The sequence below is a fragment of the Mus pahari genome, chromosome 10 (assembly GCF_900095145.1).
Source record: "Mus pahari chromosome 10, PAHARI_EIJ_v1.1, whole genome shotgun sequence".
NCBI classification, from domain to species: domain Eukaryota; kingdom Metazoa; phylum Chordata; class Mammalia; order Rodentia; family Muridae; genus Mus; species Mus pahari.
The window spans coordinates 13,643,317-13,662,272 of NC_034599.1; the positions used below are offsets into that span (position 1 = coordinate 13,643,317).

The 18,956-nt window shown below is 38.3% G+C and overlaps 1 protein-coding gene across 1 annotated transcript in view; it reads right to left on the minus strand.

Moving 5' to 3' along the window:
- Naalad2 (N-acetylated alpha-linked acidic dipeptidase 2) overlaps positions 1 to 18,956 on the minus strand; it is an 86,964-nt gene that overhangs the window by 47,117 nt on the left and 20,891 nt on the right. Inside the window, exons 9-10 of the mRNA XM_021206700.2 lie at positions 2,361 to 2,454; positions 1,387 to 1,485 (exon numbers count right to left, since the gene is read on the minus strand). Of these exons, the coding sequence (XP_021062359.1) occupies positions 1,387 to 1,485; positions 2,361 to 2,454 (193 nt within the window). The remainder of the gene's footprint in view (positions 1 to 1,386; positions 1,486 to 2,360; positions 2,455 to 18,956) is intronic.

Genomic DNA, 18,956 nt, shown 5'->3' on the forward strand with positions numbered 1-18,956 from the left:
TGTGTGTGTGTGTGTGTGTGTGTGTGTGTGTGTGTGTGTATGTATGTATGTAGAGATGGGGTAAGGAAAACAGAAGAGATAAGAGGAAGTTGGATTCCCTAGAGCTGGAGTTACAGCCATCTGTGTGCCAACATGAGTACTGGGAACTGAACTCCCGCCCTCTATAAGAGCTGTGATAGTACTTAATTGACAAGTGATCTCTCCAGACCCCTGAGGAAACTAAGAGAAATTATGGATGTACTTTGTCCATATCTGTCTGTTTCTGCGCTTAAATTTTTTCAAAGCCTTTATCTTGTACAACTATGTTATCTTTCCCTCCCTCTGTAGAATAGTAAACTTTATAATTTATAATTTATAACTGTTCTGATTAATATATAATATAATATATATTATATATTAATATATTATATTATAACATTATATTATATAATATTAATTATATTAATATTATATTATATTATTATATATTAATATAATATTAAGTATGTAAATAATTCAAATTATAAGTTCCTACAAAACTAATAAAACTGAACTGTCACCTTAAATTTTCTGAAACAAACCAATCTGAACAATAAAAACATATTCTGAGCATCAGAGTACACTCTGACTTACCAGCATTAACATTTCCATTTCCCAAACCTTTCAGGTAAATTCAACTTTGTACCATGGCCTGTGTTTCCACAACTACACTCTCTGTCTGCTTTTACTCAAACCAACATGCATAAATGATCACTCTTCTACAGCAGCCTCATGTTAAAACGATTCAAATTACAGCTGGACAGTGGTGGTGCATACCTTTAATCCTAGCACCTGGGAGGCAGATACAGGAAGATCTATGAGATCAAGGCTAACCTGGTCTACAAAACAAGTTCTAGGATATTCAGGACTACACAGAGTCTTTCAACCCTGTCTTTCAAAAGAAACAAAGGAAAAGAAACATGAAAAATAGTGATTACAATGATACATCTATTAAGAATTGATGTATCACATGGTTTCCTCATTTTAGCTTATATATGCCATGTAGTAAAGGATAAACAATAAGTGATTCTTTTCCCTGTGCTCCTTTTACTGTCTCTCAATTTACCCATCATAAAAGATATTAGGAAAACTTACTTAAACATTTACTTAAAAATGTAAGTTAAAAAAAAACTGCTCAAAATGTTATCAGACTAAACTCAAACATAATATTTCATCCTGTATTATGATATCATCTCTGAAAAATTCAGTAGTTTGCTCTGTAAGTCCTTCTGTGCTGGTAAAAAAAAAATGATCTGTTACTCACTAGTGACAAAAAAAGAAAGGCACACTTTATCTGGCAGAACATTATCTTGACATTTTTCTGTTCAAATAAGACTTTTCAGGGCTATTAAAGAATCACAAAATTACCTGGAATATTCACTTCCTGTAAAGCCAGGCCCGATATTGTAACTAACGTTTAGACTTCCCTTCCAGCTTTTGTCTGGTGGAGCAGTTCCTCCTAAGTTGCTGTCAAAAGTACATGAAACAACAAAAATACTGATTTTGAAGAAATAATTAGATTGGTAGTGATAACATGTATGTGGGAAGTCTTTACAGAAAGGTTCCTCTTGGAGCTTTCATTCTGGAAAGATTCATAGCCTAGACAAGTATGTAACATGTGACATGTTAGTTACAAAGCTGAAGGGGAAAAAAAAATCCAAAGGGCAGAAGGATAAAAATAGCGTTGTCATACTTGTTACACTTAGAGAAGCCAAGAGTTGAAGGCCTCAAAAAGAGGGAACATTAATAATTGTGATAAAAAGCACTGAACTTTTAAAGAAACTGCTGACTACATAGGAAGCACCTTAAAAAACAATGAAGTTATTGAGGTAGAGTCATTTAGGACATGGAAGTTGAGAAATAGTCAATGAAAGGCAGATAATACTACCAGCAAATATTAAGTCAATGTTCACTACAGTATAGACACTTCCCTGTGCTGTGATTCAGGGAGAGAGCACAGTTCTTATTTTACATGTAAGGAAATGAAATCAGACCATGAGAAGGTAACGTATAAGATCACACGTCTAGTGGCCAGCATGATTGTGTATTTAAACCACAGAAAAGTAGTTAATGAACATCTAGGGACATTAAAGTATTTAATTGTTTTCAAACAATTGGTGATTTTAATCTTTGGACAGAGTTTCATATTTGAGAATTGCATCTGAGCAGAGAACTTTTTATTATTATTTTTCTTATTAGTTAAACTGTTCTTCTCATGAAAATGGTGTTTTTACTTCAATATTTATTATGATAGATAGTTATTCTTAATGTAACTTAGTTATAGAGCAGACATAAACATCTTAGAGCAAGGTCAACATTAATATCCAGCTAAAAGACTATACCGTAATAGTCTCTCTGCATCATTATATCCAATAGGATGTACAGGTATGTTTGGAATCCCCACTGCTTCTTCAACAGGAAGTCTGAAGGTGTATTCTGCAAGAATCAAAAATATAAGTGAAAACTATTAGACGATATAAGTGAGGGCAAGAGTATGTAAGAAATCCTTGTATTATTATTACAGATTTCCTCTATGTTTACACATTAAAGTAAAATTAAAGTTTACCAAAATGTCAACTTGTATTTAAACCGCCCTGTTTGAGTTAGAAGTAAAAAACAAGACAGTTACATTTTAAAGTAAATAAAATCATGGAGATTGTAGATCTTTAAACTAAACACTTTAAATAATTATCTTAAACTTTCTAAGATTATTTTATTTGCTTAAAAGACATTGTGAATTACTATTATAGAAACTCCAGTAAACTGTATGCTTGGAAAATGTGTCCAAATATTCTAAAGCCACATATAAGAAGAGAAAAAATTATGAGATTTTGAGAAATAATTACATTTATCCAAATAATAAGACAACATTTTCTACAGAGTAAGATAGGGAGGTGCTGTTAGAGTGACGACTTTAGGCCTAACTGTCAAGCAAGATAGACTAACAAGGACACCTTCATTCTCATATCTGAAACAACTTATAAGTGATAAGACATACGAGATAACAGTTCTAAGAGTTTTCCTTATTATTTAACTATTTTTATAATTGGTTCTTGAAACAAAAAGCTTAAAAATATAATTATACAAATAAATCAGCAAGTACCATCCAGAGATTGCCCCACCTGGGGATACATCCCATATATAACCACCAAACCTAGACACTATTGCCTATGCCAGAAAGATTTTGCTGACAGGAACCTAATATAGCTATCTTGTGGAGGCTATGCCAGTGCCTGGCAAATACAGAAGTGGATGATCATAGTCATCTACCGGATGGAACACAGGGTCCCCAATGGAGGAGCTAGAGAAAGTACCCAAAGACCTAAAGGGGTCTGCAACCCTACAGGAAGAACAACGATATGAACTAACCAGTACCCAATCCCCCCCTCCCCCAAGAACTGTGTCTTTAGTTGTATATGTAGCAAAGGATGGCCTAGTTGGCCATCAATGGGAGGAGAGGCCCTTGGCCTTGTGAAGATCATATGCCCCAGTACAGGGGAATGCCAGGGCAAGGAAATGGGAGTGGGTGGGTTGGGGAGCATGGTGGGGGGAGAGTATAGGGGGCTTTGGGGATAGCATTTGAAATGTAAATGAAGAAAATACCTAATAAAAGAAAAGAAAACAGCAAGTATATATTAATTTGATTGAGCAGAAAATAGCACATCTTTTTGTTTTGTTTTGTTTTGTTTTTGTTTTTGTTTTGAGACAGAGTTTCTCTGTAGCCCTGGCTGTCCTGGAACTCACTCTGTAGACCAGGTTGGCTGCGAACTCAGAAATCCGCCTGCCTCTGCCTCCCAAGTTCTGGGATTAAAGGCGTGCACCACCACTGCCCTGCTAGAATAGCACATCTTAATGAAGATTTTACTGTGTGACTAGGTGTGGTGTGTGTGTGGACAATAAAACATATTCCACTAAATGTAAAAATTATACAAAGTATACTGCTTGACTATAGTGGAATTAGAAATCAACATTGAAAAAAATACCTCTAAAATTCTTAAGTTAACCAAACAATTCGATTCCTTGGTAACTCACAGAAAACCAGGGAGGCTGCCTGCAGATTTCTTATTCCCTGTTCTCACAGTTCCAAACCCCTATTCTCATCTCCAGCTCTACAATAGAACAACCTTGGCAGCCCCCTGAGACTTATACTCATCTCCTGTGGATCTCACAGATCTTCTCCCTTCTAAACTTCCTCTATTCCATTACTTTGTCCCAGACTCCAACCCCAGTATACACCCCTGCTAATAACCCAGGGGCCTCTCCATCCAGAGCCACCAGGGTAAATGGAGACCTACAACTATCCAGAAATCCACCTACCACCCAGTTGATCATTCCTAGCCTTGTAGCAGGAAATCTATTGCAGTCTCCTTTTCCTCTCTGATTCCAGTACAATGAAGCAAAAATATTCACCCCTAACACTCCTTTCCCCCAACTCACCCCCCGTACTGGCCAGTTTTGTGTCAACTTGACACATCTGGAGTTATCACAGAGAAAGGAGCTTTAGTTGGGGAAATGCCTCCATGAGATTCAGCTGTAAGGCATTTACTCAATTAGTGATCAAGGGGGGAGGTCCCCTTGTGGGTGGTGCCATATCTGGACTGGTAGTCTTGGTTCTATAAGAGAGCAGGCTGAGCAAGGCAGGGGAAGCAAACCAGTAAGGAACATCCCTCCATGGCCTCTGCATCAGTTCCTGCTTCCTGACCTGCTTGAGTTCCAATCCTGACTTCCTTAGTGATGAACAGCAGTATGGAAGTGTAAGCTGAATAAACCCTTTCCTCCCCAAGTTGCTTCTTGGTCATGATTTTTGTGCAGGAATAGAAACCCTGACTAAGACACCCCCTTATTCCAGCATCCAATACCAGCAGACATTCACTGAGAACACACAAGACTAGCAGAACAAGTTAGTAGTCACTAATTCTAGGCGACAAGCCCAAGCTAACCCACACAAGCTATGCCTGCCAAAAAACTAGATGGGCTCCCTTCAGACTTTCTTTCTCTTTTCCCCCAGATCCAACCCGTAGTCTCAACAACAGAACATCTTTGGAGATATTCCACATCTCCTTGTTCCCATGTCCTGTGGATCCCTATCCCCTTTTATTCTTGTTCTCCACACTGGCTCTTTCCCAGCCATGAACTCCAGCATGTTTCCCCTACTAAACCATAATGCCACACCCTCCAAAATACCATGTAGGCTTTTTTTAGACCTACTCTTTCTGTGTTCCCCAAGATCCAATACCCCAGTCTCATCCCCAGCTCTGCAGTAGACACCCATGGCAGCCTTCCCTACTGCCACACCCCTTCACTGACATCTCAGGTGAATCCCAACAGATCATTCCTTTGGAACCTCCCTCAATTCCTTGTTTGTTTTGTCTAGCCCCCCAAACCAGCAGGCACTCCATGCTTACCCACAAGTCATGCTTGCCAGAGAACCAGGTAGGCTGCCTACAGGCCTCTCTCCTCTCTCTATTCCCCCATTTCCAGTCCTTGGTCTCATACCCAGCTCTACATCAGAAAATTTTAACAGACTCTCCAACTCCTTCTCCCATCTCCTGTGGATCTCAAAGTTCTTCTAACATTCCTCCTCACTAGTTTCTTAATCTCAGCCCCAATCCCAACAGGCTATGCTAACCCAATGGGCTCTCATTCCAGGACAACAAGTAGGCTGAAGGCAGATACACACCTTTTCAAATATTCCTCATTCCCAGTTTCATTCCAAGACCTGTAAACAGGAAATGTGCTGAGGTCTCCATTTCCCTTTTGGTCCCATCCCCAAAGGACCTTTCCCCCAACTAATCCCAGTATGAGACCCTATCACCAGCAGGTATTTCCTCTGACCACACCAAATGAGCAGGTCAGAAAAATAGATTAAACACAGCAATCACATTTTCTGAAGGTACAGGGAGGAAACAGAAATCAATGAACAAAATACCTACCCAACAAAGATAAATCCAGAAATCAGCACCTAGACCTATAATCATTCCAAACGCAGATGCCTAGATATCTGTCAGGGTAAGGACATAATAACAGCCAGCTCAGTGGCCCCAGTGGAACTCACCTATTTTACCACAGCAGTCCCTGAATATTCCAACAAAGGTGAAGCACAAGAAAAAAAAAACAAACTTGAAACCAATTTTTAAATCGGTTGAAGATGGTACAGATGATCCGAAGATGCTAGAAATTCTTAAGGAGGAAAGTAACAAATTCCTTAAAGAAATCCAGGATAACACAGTTGAAGGAAACTGTTCAAGATCTGAAAATGGAATAGAATCAATAAAGAAAAGAAGCTGAGGGAATTCTGGAAATAAAAATTTAAGGAATTTGAACAGGAACTATAGAAGAAAGCATCACTAACATAATACAAGAGATGAAAGAGGAAAACTCAGGCATTGAAGAAACCATAGGGAAAAGAAATGCATATCTCAGTCAAAAAAATGTTAATTCTGTAATGCTCTTAACACAAAATATCCAGGACATCTGGGACACTATGAAAAGACCAAACCTAAGAATAATAGGAATACAGAAAGAAGAATCCCAACTCAAAGGCACAGAATATATTTTCAACAAAATCATAGAAAAAAGTTTCCTAATCTAAATAAGGAAGTGCCTATAAAGGTACAAGAGGCATTCAGAACACCAAATAGATTGGCTGAGAAAAACAAAACAAACAAACACACAACTCACTGCAAAGTAATCAAGATGAGAAACCTACAGATCAAAGAAAGTATATTAAAAGTGTCAAGGGAAAAGGGCGAAGTAATATATAAAGGCAGGCTTACTAGGATTATGTCTGACTTCTCTATGGAGACTCAAAGGCCAGAAGGGCCTGGAATGAAGTATTACAAACATTAAGAGATCACAGATGCCAGCCCAGTCTACTATACCCAGAAAAATTTTTAGTCACTAATCTTCAATCAATGAAGAAAATAAGATATTTCATGGAAAAAAGTCAAATTTAAACAACATTTTTCCACAAGTCCAGTGGTACGAAAGGTAGTTGAAGAAAAAATTTCAAATCAAGGAGGTTAACTGCACACAAGAAATAATCTCATACCCACAAAACCAAAAGAAAGGAAGTATACTGCATGCACCACCATTACCAAAAATATCACCAACAAAATAACAGGATTTTATAATCAATGGTCATTGATATTTCTCGGTATCAATGGACTCAATTCTTTAATAAAAAGACAGACTAATTGAATAGATGTGAACACAGAATCTGTCCTTCTACTTCATCCAAGAAATACACCTTAAACTGTGTGCAGAATAACCCCTTCCTCCCTTAAAAAAATAAAGGAAAAGAAAAAAAAAGAAGAAAAGAAAAAAGAGAAATACACCTCAACATCGAGGATAAAAATTACCTCAGAGTGAAGGGTTGAAAAAAGGATTTTTCAAGCAAATTGAACAAAGAAGCAAGCTACTGTGGCCATTTTAATGTCTACAAAATAGACTTCAAACCAAAACTAACCAAAGGAAATAGAAAAAGACACTACATACTAATCAAAGGAAAATCCATCAAGATGAAATTCCATTTCTTAACATCAATGCCCCAAATAAAAAGGCATACATGTTTAAACAAACAAACAAACAAACCACTACTACAGATTAAAGCATATGTTGACATCCCCCCCCACACACACACACACTAACAGTGAAAGGCTTCAGTAGCCCAATCTCGCTTGTGTACAGGTCATCCAGACAAACTGTAAAAAGAAATACTGGAACATTATAAATCAGATGGACCTAATAGATATTTATAGAAGATTTTACCCAGAAAAGAAGAATATTAATTCTTCTCTACACCTCATGAAACTTTCTCCAAAACTGAACACATACTCAGGCACAAAGCAAGTCTCAACAGATATAGGAAAGTTGAAATAACTCCAGGCATCATACTAGACCAGCATGAATTATAGATAGATATCAAAGACAACAGAAACAACGAAAAACTTACAAACTCATGAAAACTGAACACCTTCCAACTGAATGAAAAATTGATCAAGACAGAAATAAAGAAATTAAAGCCCTTCTAAACTCAGTGATAATGAATACACAATATATTCAAATGTATGAGACACAATTAAAGTGGTGGTAAGAGGAAAGGTTCTAACACTACCACCTACCTACATAAAGAAAATTGGAGATCTCAAACCAACAACTTTGACAAAATCCAACACCCTTTCATGGTAAAAGTCCTGGAGAGTGCAGGAACACAAGAAGCATACCTAAAATAATAAAGGCCATTTGCAGCAAGTCTATAGCAAACACCAAATGAAATGGAGAAAAACTCAAAGCTATTCTGTTGCAGGATTTTTTATCACATTGTGAACCCTGGGGTTGTGTTATTTACTAGAAAAAACTGTTTATAGCTGTGGCATGGCTCAAACCTAGCACACACCTTTAATCTAAGAACTGTTTATTGTAAACAGGATTAACTAAAGTCAACCAAAGGTCAAGAGGTGGAGCAGGTAACCAGTTGATAGTGAATGAAATATAGAAAAATCCATACAGAGTAAGAGGAAGTCAGGAGGACAGATAGAGAAACTGTACTGGTGAAAGGAAGAAAATTCACTTTGAGGGGTTTTTGAGACATCCTGGATACGAACTTTTTTACTTTGGGGATGTGTCTTACTTAGGGTTTTACTGCTGTGAATAGACATCATGACCAAGGCAATTCTTACAAGGACAGCATTTAATTGGGCCTGGTTTACAGGTATAGAGGTCCAGCCATTATCATCAAGGCAGGAACATGGCAGCATCCAGGCAAACATGATGTAGGAGGAGTTGAGAGTTCTACATCTTCATCTGAAAGTTGCTAGCAGAATGCTGGCTTCCAGACAGCTAGAATGAGAGTCTTAAAACCCACACCCACAGTCACAAACCTAGTCCAAAAAGGCCATATCTACTCCATCAGAGCCACAGCTTCTAATCCTGCCACTCTCTGGGCCAAGAATATTCAAGCCATCACATTCCACTCCCTAGCCTTCATAGCGTGTTCAAACATATGCGTCTATGGGGGTCATACCTAAACATAGCATAATGAAATATATATTTAGTCTAACTTCCAAAGTCCCCATAGTCTATAGCAGTCTCAAAAATGTTAAACATCCAAAGTTCAAAGTCTCTTCTGACATTTATCCAATCACTTAATTGTAATTTCTAAAGCAAGACAGGAAACCAAATAGGCAAAGCAAGCTCCAAACTCTGCATCCTCGAGGCTCATGTCAAAGCAGTCTTCAGGTCTCCAATTCCTTTTTCATCTTTGTTGACTCCAACAAACTTCTTTCTCTGGGTCTGGTTCCACTCCCTGTTAGCAGCTTTCCTGAGTGGATGACTCAGAGCTCTGGCATCTCAAATATCTTGGAGTCCCCAAGGCAACTTTAATGTTACAGCTTCTTGTTCCAATGTCCAGAATCCACACATGATCTTCTGGGCTCCTCCTAAGGGCTGGTGTCACTTCTCCTGCTCTGCCCTCTGTGGCACTCTAAGCTCAGGTTAATCCATTCCATTGCTGCTGCTGTTCTTGGTGACCATCCATGGTATTGGCATCTCTAATATTCTGAGGTCTTCAGCAGCTAGGCTTCCCCAACAGCCTCTCATGGGCTCTCATCATGGTGCCAAGTGTAAACTCCTTTGCATGACACCCTCATGCACCCTCAGTCCTGGGCTGTCAACTGCAACTGAGACTGCACCTTCACCAATGGCCAAGACCTCTCACAGTGCCAAGCCTCAGCTGCATTTCATGACCCCTTCATGCCTTCAAAACCAGTACCACCTGGGTGACACATTATCAAATACAGCAGCAGCATGAGGTACAACCTTGGCTATCTCTGGAACACAACTTATTTGTGCTCTCAGAAAACACTTCCGAGATTTCACCTCAGTGGTGCTGGTCTCTTCTATCACCACTAATTTCTTAGCTTCAGCTAACCAGCATCAATTGTCATACTCTAGACTCTAAAGCCAGAACCACATGACCAAAGCTGTGGAGTACTTCTGCTTTCTGGGACTGGAACATGGACTCCATTATTCTTTTACCGGCTTTCTGTTTTTCTACTCCCTCACTGCCTAAACTTGGCTGTCCTGGAACTTGCAGTGTAGATGTGACCTTGAACTCAGATCTGCATGGCTCTGTCTCCCGGGATTAAATCCCTGTAGCACCATACCTGGATTTTAGCTTTTCATCACCTAGAATTTTCTCTGTATCAGGCTGTCCTTGAACTCAGAGATCTGCTTGGCTTTATCTCCTAGGAGTAAAGGTGTGCACCAGCATGCTTGGATCTAAACTTAGCTGAATAAGATCTTGCTCCAAAGTCCCACTTCCTTAATTCAATTTAATATCCTTGAACACAGGATTCAGCTCCATTTCAGTTCCTGGTGACCCTTTAATACTCAAACCATTTATTTTATATTTTCCCTGTCTTAGCTTATTGTGCATGTTTAAAATGCTCTTCATGAGATTTAACCAGAGAACAAAGTTTATGAGAGGGGTTTCTGAAACTTCCATTGTCAGTGCAATTAATCTGAGTCTCTTCACCTTAGACTCAGGTAGACTTTTCTGACAAGGGCAACAAGTAGCCATATTGTTCACCAAAATACCACAAAACCAATCTCTAGGCCTTCTCCACTGAAACCCCTCTTAACAATCTCTAGGTCACATACTGAAATCCTTCTCCACTGAAACCTCTTGAGCAAGGTCAGCACAGTTCAAATCACTCACAGCAACAAAGTCTTCCATGTTCCTTCTAGAATATCCCATTAAGCCCCACTTAAAGCATTCCAATGCTTTCCAAATCAAAAGTCCCTAAATCCACATTTTTCTAAACAAAAGCATGGACAGGCTTATCCCAGCAATACCTCAGTCCCTGGTACCAACTTCTATCTTAGTTAGGGTTTTACTGCTGTGAACAGATATCATGACCAAGGCAACTCTTATAAGAACAACATTTAATTAGAGCTGGTTTACAGGTTCAGATGTTTAGCTCATCATCATCAAGATGGGAACATGGCAGCATCCAGGCAGGCATGGTACAGAAGGAGCTGAGTTCTACATCTTCATCTGAATGTTACTAACAGAATACTGGCTTCAAGGCAGCTAGGATGAGGATCTTGAAGCCCATATGCACAGTCACAAACCTAGTCCAATGAGGCCACACCTACTCCAACAGAGCCACATCTAATTCTGCCACTTACTGTGCCAAGCATATGCAAACCATCACAGGATGTCTTTTTGTGAAGGAAGGTCAACTAGTTGTTTTCTCTGCCTCTCTGCATTAGCAGGTTTTCACCCAGCATCTGGCTCCTAAGACTTCATTGGTAAATAGAAAGATTGAGATTTTGTTAACACATACACACACACACACACACACACACACACACACACACACACACACACTTCCACTAAAATTGGGAACAAAAAGAAGTTGTTCATTCTCCATATCTATTCAATATAGGACATGAAGTCTTAGGTAAAGAAGTATGACAACTGAAAAAGATCGGGGAATACAAATTGGAAAGGAAGAAGTCAAAGTATCATTATTTGCAGATGATATAATAGTTTACATAAGTGACCCTACATTAGAGAATTAATATCTAAAATGTATTAAGAACTCAAGAAACTAGGTATCAGAAAAACCAAATAATCCATTGAAAAATGGAGGAAAGACCTAACTTCCACTAGAGAACTCTTTTTTTTTTCTTTTTTGGTTTTTTGAGACAGGGTTTCTCTGTATAGCCTTGGCTGTCCTGGAACTCACTCTGTAGACCAGACTGGCCTCGAACTTGGGAATCCACCTGCCTCTGCCTCCTGAGTGCTGGGATTAAAGGTGTGTGCCACCATGCCTGGCTCAGAAAACTCTTAAAGCTAATAAACACTTTCAACAAAGTAACTGGATAAAAGATTAACTAAAAAAAAATTCTGTAGCCCTTATCTATACAAATGACAAGTGGACTAAGAACAAAATCAGGGATACAACACATTTGACAATAGTCACAATCATAAAATATCTTGAGGTGACTTTAGCTAAGCAAGCAAAAGACTGATATGACAAAACTTTAAGTCCTTGAAGAAAGAAAATGAAGAAGATATCAGAAGATGGAAAGATCTTTCATGTTCTTGGATTGGTAGAATTAACATAGTAAAGATATGGCCATTCTATCAGAGAGCAATCTACAGATTCTATACAATCCCCATTAAAATGCAAACACAGTTCTATACAGACCTTGAAAAGAAAATTCTCAACTTCATATGGAAAAAACAAAATAAACCAAAACACATGACAGCTAAAGCCATCCTTGACAATAAAAAAAAAACTAAAACAAGAACAAAACTGCTGGAGGTTCCAATTTCAAGTTATACCACAGAGCTATAGTATTAAAAACTGCATGATATTGGCATAAAAACAAAACTCGATCAATAAAATTGAATTGAAGACACAGACATAAATCCATACACATATGAAATCCTGATGTTTTAAATAGAATCCAGAGATAGAACTGTAAAAAAAAGAAAGCATCGTCAAAAAATGGTGCTTTTCAAACTGAATGACTGCATGTAAAAGAATATGAAAAGATCCATATCTATCACACTGCATAAAACTTAAGTCTATGTGGATCAAAGATCTCAATATAAATCCAGATACATGAGAAAGTGAGCAATAGCTTTATATGCATTGACATGGGAGACAAACTTCTGAACAGAACACTGATAGCACAGGCACCAAGATCAACAATTAATAAATGGGACCTCATGAAAGAGAAAAGCATCTATAGTGCATAGGACACTGTCAATTGGACAAAGTGGAAGTGTATAAAATCAGAAAAGATTTTGCCAACTCTACATCCAATAGAGAATATCTAAGATACATTAAGAACTCAAGAAGCTAGGTATCAGAAAACCAAATAATCCACTGAAAAATGGAGTAAAGACTTAAACAGAGAATTCTGAACATATGAAACTTAAATAGCTGAGAAACACTTAAGGAAATATTCAATATACTTACCCATCAAGGAAATGTAAATCAAAACTATTTCATCTTAAACCTGTCAGAATTGCTAAATCAATAAAACAAATGACAGCTCATGCTATTGAGCTTGTTTAGCAATGAGGACACTTCTCCATTACCAGTAAGAGTACAAGCTTGTACAGCCATTACAGAAATTGATATGGCAGTTCCTCACAAAGTTGAGACTTAATCTAACTTAAGACCCAGCTATACCATTCTTGGACTTATAGCCAAAGCATGTTCCATCCTAACACAAAGACACTTGCTCCAATCATATTCATCGCAGATTTATTCAAAATAGGTAGAAACTGGAAACAACATATAAGTTCTTCAGTAGAGTAATGGCTAAAGAAAATGTGGTACATTTATACAAAGAAATATATTACTCAGCTGTTTAAAAATAATGACATGAAATTTGCAAGCAAATTGATAGAATGAGGAAAAAACATCCTGAATGAGGTAGTCCAGACACAGAAAGATAAATATAGAATGTATTCACTTATAAGTAGCTATTATCCATTAAGTATATAATGACCAAGCTATAATCCATAGACCCAGAGAGATGAGGTGAAGAGCAAGGATCTAGACAGGACACCTCGATCTCTCTGAAAGGTGTGATCAGATATTGGGGAGAGATGAAGTGGAGAGAAAGAATGCAGGCAGAGATGATAACAATTCTCCAGCTTTTGGTGGGTCATGTAGAAACCTAGTTCAGGGGAAACTGCCTAGAATCTATGTGGTGGTCCTAATGGAGACTTCTAGCAGTGTTATGTGTAAACTGGCTGTCATAAAGAGAGACTTCTAGATGCAGGACTGGGTTAAATTCAATTACATTGTAAGCTAAGGGACTCCCATAGCAATTCCCAAACAATCTTGACTGTTGCTAAGAAAAAGGATTAGTTTATGCAAGTTGAGAATGGATCCTATTTCCAAGGATAATGACCTCATTGAACATGGAAAATTCAAGCTGGTACGTATATGGATCCTTTACCTGTACTTTGGTGGGGGAAAGTACTCTGCAGGCTACTGAAAGAGCAACATAGACACCAACCTAATCACAAAACCTTTGATCTACAATGCTGTTCTGACTGTAAATATACTAAGGCAATTGTGGCACAGAAGTTGTGGGAGTAGACAACCAATGTCTGATTTCACTCAAGTCCCATTCCACAAGAGGGAACCCATTCCCTAAACCACTAGGGTGACAAAGAATCAAAGACAGGATAACAAAGAAACAAAGGATAAAACCAAACACTACAGAAAGAAGAAGGAGGAGGAGGAGGAGGAGGAGGAGGAAGATAGGAAGACTCCTAATGAAATTCTGCTATATTCATAGACCAGTGCCTCATCCAGTCATTATCAGAAAAACTTACTCTGACTGCAGATGGGAACAAATACAGAGACCCACAGCCAGACATGTGGAGGAAGTCTAAATGGGAGTTCTCCATCAAATCCCCCCCCCCCAGACTCAGAGAATCCAATGGAAATTGTATGAACTCGAGGGGTTGGAGGACAGCAGAAAAGGGCCTTCAGAATCAACTAAGCAGGTGCATATGAGCTCACAGAGTTACGGGGTCTACATGGCTCTGTCACTAGGACCTCTGAATATATATTATGACTATTAATTTAGGATTATTATGGGACTCCTGACTGTGAGAATAAGTGGATCTCTGACTATTGCCCCTCCTCTTGGGACTCCTTTCTTCTTGTTGGGTTGCTGTGTCCAACTTAGATATGATGGTTTTTTGCTGCATCTTTTTTTAAAATTAGATATTTTCTTTATTTACATTTCAAATGCTATCCCGAAAGTTCCCTATACCCTCCCCCCGCCCCTGCTCCCCTACCCACCCACTCCCACTTCTTAGCCCTGGCATTCTCCTCCCCTGAACTGGGGCATATAAAGGTTTTTGCTGCATCTTTTTACTCTGTATTTTGTCATGTTTGGTTGTTATCTCTTAGAAACCTATCCTTTTCTAATAAGAGACAAAAAGTTAGTGTATCCAGAGAGGAGAAGAGATGAGGAGGAACTGGGAGGAATAGATGTAGGGAAACTATTATTAAATTATTATTGTTTGAGAAAGGAATCTAGTTTAACAAAAAAATAAAGAACAACAATGCATTTATAAATAAATTGTAGGTCAAAACTGAAACAAAAATGTAAATGTTATAGTATGTATAACTGAATAAAAATGAAAAAATATGTCAAAAGTTGTAGGATAGGGCTAAAAGCACTGATTGGAAAACTGCTCTAGTATTATAATATCAATTTTAGAAAAGAAGGATTTTAAAGAAATGGACTGAGAGTCTACCTGATGATAATAGTGGAAGACAAATAAAATCAGGAAAAAAAGCAGGTGAAATGACATAAACTTCAGAGCAGAAATCCAAGAAACACAAAATAACTATACAACTAGAGATAAAAATACACCTTTATCCGTAAATATGCCAACTTTTAAGAAATAGAAAAAAATTATTGAAAGATGTAAACTACCAACACCAATTGGAAAATAAACCAAAAAAGCCAGTTTATATCTTTTAAAATTCCTAAATAAATAAAAAAAAAAGAAAAAGAAAAGAAAGAAAACCAAAGAAAGAAAAAGAAAAGAAAAAAGAAAAAAGAAAACAAAATAAGAAAACAAAACACAAACAAAAACTTCAGGCCCAGACTGGAGAGAAATACTTACAAATAAAATATTTTATATAGATCCTTCTGGTTTCCATCTTTACTCAGAGCTGACTCTATGACACAGCTCTCCACACCCAAATTCCACCGGGAGAGAGCTGGTCTCCTAAGAATCCTGAGACACTTGAGAACAGAGATGAGACTACCATTTCTGATTAAATTCCTGGTGACGAGGGACCCACCAAGAGCCACGAGGACATAGGAAGCAAGGAACACCCATGGACAAGATCCTTCCAGTTTTTGTCTGCCCCCCAAAGCTGACACTTTGCCAAACTCTCCATGTCCAAATTCCTCCCAGAGAGAACTGGACTCCCAGGAGTTCTGACACACAGGCTTACAGGAGGGACAAACAAGAGTCAGAGACAGCAAGACCACCTAATACCAGATATAACCAGATATAGCAAGTGGAAAAGGCAAGAACATAAACAATACAAACCAAGGATACTTGGTATCATCAGAAACCAATTCTCCCACCACAGCAAGCCCTGGATACCACAACACACCGGAAAAGCAAGACTCTGATTTAAAATCACATCTGATGATGATGATAGAGGACTTTAAGAAGGACATAAATAACAAACTTAAAGAAATACAGGAGAACACAGGTAAACAAGTAGAAGCCCTTAAATAAGAAACACAAAAGTTGGCCGGTGTGGTGGCACACGCCTTTAATCCCAGCACTCGGGAGGCAGAGGCAGGTGGATTTTAGAGTTCGAGGCCAGCCTGGTCTACAAAGTGAGTTCCAGGACAGCCAGGGATATACAGAGAAACCCTGTCTCGAAAAACCAAACCAAAACAAAACAAACCAAAACAAAACAAAAAAAACCCAAAAAAAACCCACAAAAGTCCTTTAAAGAATTACAGGAAAACACAACCAAACAGGTGAAGGGATAAAAACAAAACCATCCAGGGTGTAAAAATGGAGATAAAAACAATAAAGAAATCACAAAGGGGAACAACCCTGGAGATAGAAACTTAGGAAAGATATCAGGAGTCATAGATGCAAGCATCACCAACAGAATACAAGAGATAGAAGAGAGAATCTCAGGGTCAGAAGATACCATAGAAAACATTGATACAGCAGTTAAAGAAAATGCAAAATACACAAAGCTCCTAACCCTAAACATCCAGGAAATTCAGGACTCAATGAGAAGATCAAAGTCAAGGATAAAAGGTATAGAAGAGAGCAAAGATTCCAAACTTAAAGGGACAATAAATATCTTCAACAAAATTATAGAAGAAAACTTCCCTAACCTAAAGAAAGAGATGGCCATAAACACACAAGAAGCCTCCAGAACTCCAAATAGATTGGACCAGAAAAGAAATGCCTCCTATCACATAATAGTCAAAACACCAAGTGCACAAAACAAAGAAGGAATATTAAAAGCAGTAAGGGGAAAAGGTTAAATAACATATAAAGGCAGACCTATAAGAATTACACAAGTCTCCTCAGCAGAGACTATGAGAGCTAGAAGATCCTGGGCAGATATCATTCAGACCCTAAGAGAACATTAATGCCAGCCCAGGCTACTATACCCAGCAAAACACTCAAATACCATAGATGGATAAACCTAGGTATTTCATGACAAAACCAAATTTACAAAATATCTTTCCTCAAATCCAGCCCTACGAAGAATAACAGATGGAAAACCCCAACACAAGGAAAGAAACGACACCATAGGAAAAGCAAGAAAGTAATCTTTCAACAAACTCAAAAGAAGATAGCCAAACAAACACAATTTTACCTCTAACAACAAAAATAAAAGGAGGTAACAATCACTTTTTCCTTAATATCTCAACATCAATAGATTCAATTCCACAATTAAAAAAAGCATAGACTAACAGACTGTAAACATAAACAGGAACCAGCATTTTGCTGCATACAAGAAACACACCTCAATAACAAGGACAGAAATAACTCAGAGTAAAAGGCTAGAAAAAAAAATTTAAGCCAATGGTCCCAAGAAACAAGCTGGAATAGACATTCTAAAACCTGATAAATGGATTTTCAACCAAAAGTAATCAAAAAGGATAAGGAAGGATACTACATAACCATTAAAGGAAAACTCTACCAAGAAGAACTCTCAATTCTGAACATTTATGCTCCAAATGCAAAGGCACACACATTGATAAAAAGAAACTTTAATAAAACTCAAAGCACACATTGCACCTCATGCAATTATAGTGGGAGACTTCAACATACCACTCTCATCAATGAACAGATCATGGAAACAAAAACTAAAGAGAGGCACATTGAAACTAACAGAAGTTATTAACCAAATGGATTTAACAGCTATTTATACAAATTTATATCCTAAAAGAAATGAATATACCTTCTTCCCAGTACCTCGTGATACCTTCTGCAAAATTGACCATATAATCAGTGACCATATAAATCAGGCCTTACACATATAAGAAGATTGAAATAATCCCATGCACCTTAACATGTCACCAAGGACTAAGGCTGGTCTTCAATAACCTCAAAAACAACAGAAAGGCCATATACACATGGAAGCTGAACAACCCTCTACTCGATACTCAATGATAACTTGGTTAAGGAGGAAGGAAGGAAGGAAGGAAGGAAGGAAGGAAGGAAGGAAGGAAGGAAGGTAGGAAGGAAGGAAGGGGAAGGGAAGGAAGGAAGGAAGGAAGGAAGGAGGAAGGAAAGAAAGAAGGAAAGAAGGAAAGAAAGGGAGAGAGAGAGAAGGAAAGAAAGAAGGAAAGAAGGCAATTAAATACTTAGAATTTAATGAAAATGAAGGTACAATATACCCAAACATAAGCTACACAATGAAAGCAGTTATAAGATGAAAACTCATACCTTTGAGTGCCTCCAAAAAGAAACTGTAGAGAGCATACTCCACCAGCTTAACAGCACACTTAAAAGCTCTAGAACAAAAAGAAGCAAGGGGCACAAATCCCTTCCAGTCTGCGCCAGCACTGGGTCACCTAGGGCATGGATTTGGTGGACACCCCCATGGTCCCTAGAGGACTGCCCACGCAATGTTAGGATCACTGGTGAGTGGAACACAACATCTGCTCCAATCCAATCGTGCACGGGACCTGAGACACCACTAGGGCGCAGAGAATCGGCCTGACCAGGGTCACAAGCCCCTTCCAGTCTGCACCAGCACCGGGTCACCTAGGACGCAGATTCAGTGAACACCCCCACGGTCCCTAGTGGACAGTCCAAGCAATCTTAGGAACACTGGTGAGTGGAACACAACAGCTGCTCCAATCCAATAGTGACG